Source organism: Leucoraja erinacea, chromosome 1 (genome assembly GCF_028641065.1).
Source record: "Leucoraja erinacea ecotype New England chromosome 1, Leri_hhj_1, whole genome shotgun sequence".
In the NCBI taxonomy this organism is placed as follows: Eukaryota; Metazoa; Chordata; class Chondrichthyes; order Rajiformes; family Rajidae; genus Leucoraja; species Leucoraja erinaceus.
The window spans coordinates 49,717,001-49,725,777 of NC_073377.1; the positions used below are offsets into that span (position 1 = coordinate 49,717,001).

The 8,777-nt window shown below is 42.0% G+C and overlaps 1 protein-coding gene across 10 annotated transcripts in view; it reads left to right on the forward strand.

Moving 5' to 3' along the window:
* Positions 1 to 8,777, forward strand: part of ddx4 (DEAD (Asp-Glu-Ala-Asp) box polypeptide 4) — a 76,871-nt gene extending 68,094 nt beyond the window's left edge. For all 10 annotated transcript variants that reach the window (XM_055634311.1, XM_055634319.1, XM_055634328.1 and 7 more), the window contains 2 exons: positions 1,433 to 1,540; positions 8,459 to 8,777. In XM_055634311.1, coding sequence (XP_055490286.1) covers positions 1,433 to 1,540; positions 8,459 to 8,542 — 192 coding nt within the window. In that variant the 3' untranslated portion in view covers positions 8,543 to 8,777. The remainder of the gene's footprint in view (positions 1 to 1,432; positions 1,541 to 8,458) is intronic.

Genomic DNA, 8,777 nt, shown 5'->3' on the forward strand with positions numbered 1-8,777 from the left:
GGTGGAGAATTGGGCAGAGATGTATGCCTAGGCCTTGTTTTTCAATGCAGGAAGCATTTGTAATAAGATGATCTAATAGCATAAATACGAATCGAAGTGGTGGGGCACCACTGTTAATGAGAAATGAATTACATGCAAAGCTACCTGGATTCAGAACATGTAAAGTCTATTTGGATAAACGTTTAAAGACAACTGAGAAAAAGACAACGGTTGGTGTAGTTTATCGATGTCGTGGTCGCCACACGAAAACTGGTATCAGGCAGCAAATAATGGCAATGTGATAGCTGTGGGAACTTTAATCTACCTGTGGATCAGGTTGAAAGGAGTACCGTCAGGAATACATTTACCAAGTGCATTGCGGGTAGTTTCCTTGGAGGAAACAGGCCATCTTGGATGGGGAACAAGGCAAGTTTAATAAATGCCCCCGGTGTAAAACATTCTCTTGGTTAATAGCACAATACAAAATTGTATTCCATTTCCAACGGGATACCTTGGGGTTCTATGAATGGGAGGAAGAAAGTAGAAGAATATGACACATTTATGGATGACTAAAACAATATGTGAGATGAGAGTAAAAACAAAGTTGAGGTATGCTTAGAGAGATTGATGGAAGACAAGTTGATAAATGGAATGTGATGTAGAAAGGTGTCATTCCTTTGGGCACTACAAACACCAGTATTTCAATTGCAATGGCAATAACGTGCTGAAAGCTGCAGTGTGAAGATAGTTGGGAGGTTTTGTGCAGGAAATGACAGGTAATTGAGAAGGCTAAGTTGCTAGACATTATTCCTTGGTTAGAATGCAAATGTAGAGAAATGTTACTGCAGCTGTAGAAGGCACTAGATCACATCTTGAGTAATGTGAACTAATTTGGTCCCAATTTAAAATGTGTGGTTCAGAGAAGGTTATATCGGATGATACTGGGTATTCTGAGTTTGTCCTTCAAAGATTAAATAGGTTTAATCTCCCTTCATTGGAGTTCAGAAGAACTGGAAGATTGTTGGGAGGCTGGATTGTATAAATGCTGAGATGTTTCTCATGGGAAAATACAAAATCATTTGACATGATCTCAGTAAGGGAATGCTTATTATGTCGCGTCTGTGATAAAATTTAGTCTGTCACTAATCTTTGAACTTCTGTGCAAAATAAATTACGGTGGACAGTTTATTTTAGTCTGCAGTTCTAATCAGTAAAGGAATAGCGGATCGTGGGTTACAACAGGCAAGTGACCTGAGGAATGTTGGATCAGCCATGATTTATTTGAATGGTGCAGCAAACTCAGACTTAACGGCCTACCTCTGTTCCTCTTATCTTTTCAGCTTGTAACAAATTTTGTTTATCTAAGAAGGCAGATAGAAAGAAATAAGTGTCTGCCAACAATTACAACCCAGAATGACTTGTTTAATGTTGATGGTTGTTACTGTTTCTGTAGGCCCAGCAAGAAGTTCCTGCATGGTTAGAAGAACTTGCTTTTTCTGTTCATGGGACCAGTTACAATAATCCCCTTGGAAAAGTGTTCGCTTCTGTAGATACCCGTAAGGTTAGTATGTATTAGTCAACAATAAGCTGATTTGGAACATTGCTTTCTCATACAACTACATGGCAAGTATTACTTTATTCTTACTGCCAAAGATTGTGGGCCACAACACTCAGCTTTGGCATCAACCTATATGTAGTTTGTGCTCATGGGCTTTACATTCTACCTAGTTGGGTGTAGCTGTAATCTGCTAGTTAAGTTCAGTGTCTAACTATAGGTTTACTTTGCTGTCTGCCTGTTCTCTCTTCTTCCTCCCCTGCCAAAGAAATCCAGAATTCACAAGGAAGTGCAGCTGAATTTGTTTTGTCAGCGGTATAAACTTGCATTCATGATAGTCAATTTACAAGGAACACATTTCCACAATATGATAGTGGCCAGGTGTTATTTTTGTTAGTATTGACTAGGAAACAAAGGAATAACTCCTGTGATTTAAGCCAGTGCATCATAGGATCTATTGTGCCCACTTGATAAATCAGAAAGTGCTTCTGTTTGAAACATCTAATCTTTAAGCCCCCACCTGACATTGTCATCCCACTTCGTGCCAAAGTCTGTCGTGCACCTGAAGTTGCAACTATTTGACCAAGACCAGCGGAAGCTTTCTGAGCTACAACAGTCTGAAAGTATTAACATGGAAGCAAGCCACTTGTCTACTTATCACAGCAAATGGAAATCTGTAATTTCACTCCTGTTGCATCATTGTACTTGATAGTAACTTGAACATTTAAAAAAGACTGAAATGTTCTATTTAGTATGAAGTATCTACCCATCCGAGTGCACGCACATTCCTCCTCTCACTGCCTTAGTCACCCTGTTTCTTACCCCCCTCCATATGTTCATCTCCTATTCCTTTTACTTCTCCCTTTCCCTTCCTCTAACATTACATTTCATTCCTTCTTTCCCTTACCCGACTCATTTTAGGCATCAGGTAAGGTAAAGAGGCCACCCTGACTGAAGTCCCGTCACCCCTTTGCTCCACATGGAAAACACTCCTAGCATCCATCCAGCCAACTGAGACAACAGCACACTGGATAGCCACCAAGTGGTCACAGGAGTGGAAGCAACCTCATCTCCATTACAGGAGCTACATCGCCTTCGAGCCTGCAGATATGATCATGGCTGTCCAACTCAGGGTCCTGACCTGCCCCTGAGGACCCCATGATCCCCTTGCCACAAGGCCACATCTAACTCCCGTAATGGACCAATGAACTGGCGTTTCAATACCCTCTGTGGTGGAGATTCCAGAGATTCACCACTTCAATTTATTCTTCTCATCTCGTTTTAAAGGATTTGCAATCCTTAAAATGTGACCCCTTAGCCTGCAGTCCTAACATAGAACAATCTTCCAAACAGCCTGTCAACACAGTTGGGATTTTGGGGGCTCCATAAGATCCCCTCTCAATCTCTTAAATGCGGAGAGATAAACCAAGTCTATCTCTGAGTTCATAAGACAGTCCTGACCCCCCAAATGTAGTCTGGTGCCTGGCACTCATTCCCTCAGAGGCAATACCTGGCTGCCTCAGATTTGGAGACTTGAGATCTAACTATTACTTTTGTTTGGTTTCATTTGCAAGAAGAAACTGCCTTTTATTGTCTGCTCCTATCACCAGCTTTTTTACTGCACCCATCTACCAATTGCACCCTTGCCTGTATCCATCTATGCTTTCCAGGCTTTAGCCCACCAAGCAGTTCTTGGGCTTTTTACTGCATTGTGGATTGTCACCATGTCGTGGTGGAGCAGCTTGTGTGGTCCTGAGATCCTGAGAGCGATGCTCCTGGTAGGGCCACCCACGGTGGTACGGTCGAGGGAGAGGTCTCTGACAAAGAGCAATCCAACCAAGACCTCAACGGTGGAACAGGCAGAGGATGATGGCTTACCTTAGTGGAGTGTCACAACGGCTGGGAAGGCGGTTGAAGACTACAGGTGAAACGGGTGCCTGGTCTTGGACTCTATACCACTGGATCCTGACCCAGATCTGTCAAGGTCCGTGTGGTGGCTGTCTGTGCACCAGTCCTCCCACGTTAAACAAAGTCACGCATGGAGAGGACAGTCCTACTCGTTTCGAGTGACTGATAGCATGGGTGAATAGAACTTTGTACTGAAATTAGGTGCAGGAGTATGCCAGCATGTGGAGATTGAGATTGGCACCGCCATTCAATATGCATCATGGCTGATCATCCAACTCAGTATCCCGTACCTGCCTTCTCTCCATACCCTCTGATCCCCTTGGCCACAAGGGCCACATCTAACCCTCTTAAATATAGCCAATGAACTGGCCTCAACTACCCTCTGAGTGGCAGAGAGTTCCACCCACCACCACTCTCTGTGCCTGAAAAAAGTCATTCCTCAGAGGCGGTTTTAAAGGAACACCCCCTTGAGATCCTTAAGCTGTGACCCCTTGTCCTGGACTTCCCAAGAAGAAGACATCGGGAACTTCATCTTCCTGCATCTACTGCACCCATCCCCAATAAGAATTTTGTATCCATCTATGCTTCTATAAGATCCCCCACCTCACAGTTCCTGGGCTTTCTAGAGCATTATGGAAACCAACGTCGTGGTGGAGCAGCTTGTGTGGTCCTCATAATCCTGAAAGCGATGCTCCTAGGGACACCCCGGTGGAATCGGTCTGGTGAACCTTCTCTGCACTCCCTCTATGGCAATAATGTCCTTCCTCAGATTTGGAGCTCAAAACTGCACGCAATACTCCAGGTGTGGTCTCACCAAGACCCTGTACAACTGCAGTAGAACCTCCCTGCTCCTATACTCAAATCCTCTTGCTATGAAAGCCAACATACCATTCGCTTTCTTTACTGCCTGCTGCACCTGCATGCGTACCTTTGATGTGGCTGATTTGTAGGTTGTTTGACATTTTCGCTTGTCCAACAAATTTAATATTTAAATTTAAATCCGTAATTGGAGGGCATATACTTTAATGATCAGAAAGATCTTTAAAAAATGCTATTGTGTTTTTGGAACTTTTTAATGGTCCTTGAAGGTGGTGATTTACCACCTTGCACTGTTGCGGGCCTGCTGGTGATGCTATTCCCACCATTGTCTTGTGAACAGTTCAAAGCCATGTGAGGGAGCAAAGTGGCACGTTGAGTCGCTGCCTCGGCCTGGTTCTATCCTGGTCTCCAAATCATTAATGTAGATGACAACTGTGGGCCCAACACTGTTCCCTGTGGCACATTCAATTTGATATTTACCGTGCAGGATCTTGTCAAAGGCCTTAAAGTTCTCTGCCCTGCCCTTGTCAATTTCTTCAAAAAGCTTGGTCAATTGTGAGACTTGATATTCCCATGCAGAAAGCCATGTTGACTATCCTTAATCAGTCCTTGCCTTTCCAAATGCTGGTAGACCGTCCCTAATACAAAAAACTAACTTTTGCCACCAGCCTGCAGTTCCATGACTTCTCCTTGCAGCCCTTAAAAGCACAAACGTCTTAATTCCTGGCTAAAGAATTATGCAAATATCTGCCAGGGCCGTTGCAATCTCTTCTCTCGCTTCCCATAACATAATTGGATGGATACACCTGGTCAGACCCTGGGGATTAATTGGATACACCTAGTCAGACCCTGGGGATTATTCACCTTAGCATCTCTTTTTGTAATGTAGAAATGTTCCAGGACTCTTAATTTCCCTTAATTCTTGGCCTTCCCTCACCATAGTAAATACAGATAAGTAATCTTTAAGATCTCGCCCATGTCCAGTGACTCTTCGCACAATCGCATCTATCGATGAGGGGATTTGTTCTCTCCCTATTTACCCCTTTGCCACCAATAGACTTGCAACCTCTTGCAATTCTCTTTGCAAAACTACCATGTCCTCTTTTTGCCCTCATTTCCTCAAATGTACTCTACATCTTACATCTCTTACACCTGCTATACTTAAGATATTTGCTTGATCCCAGCTGCATGTGCCTGACATCCTCTCGTTTTCCTGAGTAGTCTCAGTACCCTCGTCACCTAGGGTCCCCTTATCCTGCCAGCTTTGCCCGTTACGCTACAGGTGCATGTTTATCCTGAATTCTCCCTACAAGACCGTACCCCTGCGCCCATTGTCTAAGACTTGTCCATTACCTGTAAATGGCTTCTTTTGATCAACCTTTGCTAGTTCCTGTCTGAATTTGCTTTGCTCTCCGATTGAGGACTTCAATTTGCAGGCCAGTTTTTTTTCTTTTCCCCTTCATGACCATTTTATGTTTGTACCTTTCTTTCCCTCCATCCTGTTAATCACTTTCCCTGTCTTATTTCCCAATGGGATGTCTAGTATTGCTCCTTCTCCTGCTCTTGTAGAGATATCTACATATTGCTTGAGAAAACATTCATTGACAGTTATCAAGGTGAGTGGCAGAATGTGGAAGAGGGGTGAGGTGGGTGTTGCAGCTAGGAAGAGTAAACATGTTATTGGATGCTTAACAGTTACTGTGGACTTGGTAGGTCGATGGACCTGGTTCTGTCCAATATGATGACGGTATATATATATCATTTTATTTATTAGAAGCAGTATACATTACAATAATACAAGCCAAAAATGACATAATACAACGGAGGAAATATTGGAGATTGTGTTGTTCCCATGCACCTGAGGCCTTTGTCCTTGCTCGATGATATGGAGATTTAGGCGGTGATGTCGGAGACGACAAGGCACTAATTACAGCACATTTTGTGGTTGGTTCATACCATAGCCTCTGTTAGTGGTGAAAGGAACTAATTTTGGGTGGGGTGCAAGTCAAGTAGTTTGTTTTGAATGCCTAAGCTGCTTGGGTGGTGTTAAATCCATTCAAATGAGTATTCTATCACCTTTATGACATTTTCTTTATTGATGGAAAGGCTTCAGAATGTCAGCTGAATTACTAACTGCAGTATGCCCAGCCTCTGCATCCATTAAAATGTGGCTGGCCCACTGTTTCTAGTTACTGGTGATTTCCTAGAACATTGGGACTTTTGGCAATGGTAATGTTAATCAATTTCACGAATAGTTGGTTACTTGGTGGTCTTTGAAAATTTTCATGGCACAACTGCTGCCTACAGCATATTGGGGTGTTGCTCAGGTCTTGGATCCAGGCCTGGATTGGTTCATTTTCTGAAGTTTATGAATAGAATCAAACACTGCAATTATAAGCAAACATCCCCACTTTTCATCTTAGACTTTTAGAGAGACAGCGTGGAAAAGTGCCATTCAGCTCATTGAGTCTGCGCCAACCAGCCATCGCCCCATACACGAGCACTGTGCTACACACTAGAGACAATTTAAAAAAATGTCCATTAAAGCACATTTGCATGCAAGCTTGTACGTCTTTGGAGTGTGAGAGGAAACCGCAGCACCCAGGGAAAATCCACGCAGTCACAAGGAGAACACATAAACACGGAAAAACAGCATGTATAGTCGGATCAAACCTCTGGATCGAGTCTCTGGAGCTGAAAGGTGGCCACTCTACCGCTGCACCACTGTGCTGCACCATCTGGCAATGGAAAATACTTTCTCAAAACAATTGAAGGCTGATCTTTAGATACTGCTCTAAGGACGTCCTGCACTGATATCCAGGGTGGGGATTATTAGCCTTTTAACACCCATTATGCTAGATTCAAGCCTGCTTGCACAGACGGCCTGCTCTGCTGCATTTATTCACTGCAAATGGCCTTGAGCAGCTTTGCTTGTAACTTTCTCCCTTGTCTCTGATCAGTCCACAAAGCTAATTAGACAACTTTACCTCTTGTGTTTAAGGTCATTGTTTACCGATTCTGCTGCTTTCCTTCCTCGTCCTAACACTTCTAGCAGCGAATTTGCATTTTTCTCCTGTCTTTTCCGAGCTCAGTTTATCTGTGTGGGTTCTTTATCTGCCCACCAAACTGCAGATCATAAAACATCAACAAAAATGAGGATGCAGAAATTATCCTTGGCAAAAGCACGTTAATTTGGTTGTTGTGAAAACTCTCTCCATCCACTTTCTCCTTGTCCGTTACAGATTGCCCATTAACTGGTTGAAGAGAATCATGTAGTAGGTGGATTGACTGATCTACTCGATTCTTGTATTCTTGAGGTTTAAGTGGTAAAATTCTGGTGCTCGGATGAATCCCTTTCCTAACAAAGGTTTAACATCAACTAAATTGCTAATTGATAGAAGTTCAGCATCTCGACGAGAAAGTCAATGGGAGTTAATCAAATCAAATTGATAAAGCAAATCAAGGCTTGGGTTTGCATTAAGGTGTAATAAATGTAATATTATGCCTGAAATGTTATTTCTTTACTCGTTTCATTTTTTGACTTATCGGAAGAAAACAAGACAAAATTGCGCTGCTTTGCATTGATTTAAAATTGATCAATTTGGTTCTTTCAAACATGCTTACTGCATATTATATTTTTGTACATGTGATAGTATATCGTTGAGGTTATAATCTCCTGACAGTCCTCATTGTGCAAGTGGCTGCTTGAGCAGTTTCCAAACTTTCAATTATGATGAAGCAGTTTCTGCATTTGCTGTCCATTTCTAAATTCTTGTACATGGTGAATAGCTGAATGTATTTGTACTTGCAACTAAGTTTGATCACAACATCTTGAAAATCACTTAACTTTGCATGCTGTGTGCAAACAGGATGGAAATCTATAAATTTCTCTAAAATGTTGCTGTTCATGAAATTCAGTATCTGGTGTTGTGGGAATGATTCTAAACCAGAATGTGTAGTGTCTGTTGCATAAGTCCAGGATAGAAACTTGTGAACACTTGATCAAACTAATGTTATTACTGAAATTTCTACTTTCCATTACTTCAGATTAATTACTCAGTTCTGCCAGACCCGATAGCATTTTGCAATTGTCAGTCATTGCAATGTATTTGTTGTAATTCAAGATATCATTGCATGTTTTCACCACTCTGAATTGTACACTTATGATGACTGATCTTTCCTTTCTCTTTCTTATAGGGTTTGGGTGTTAACAGAAACTTCAGTGGCTTTGAAGCAAATGAACCAGTGACTTATGGTGGAAATGAAGATGTATGGGAATAATGTTAACATTTAGAACTTTAAATCAATGTCCACTAAGTGTTATACAAGCTTTTCATTGTTCACTTGTTTTGTAGGGAGTTAATTTCTAAACTTGTATTTGCAAATTTGTTTTCATATTTAAGTTGTATCACAGTGGTCGAATATTACAATGTTGATCTATTTATTTTGGTTATCTGTATGACGGGGAGGGGGTGGAATAAGATTGCAATTGCTTTAAGTAAATTGTAAAGCTAAA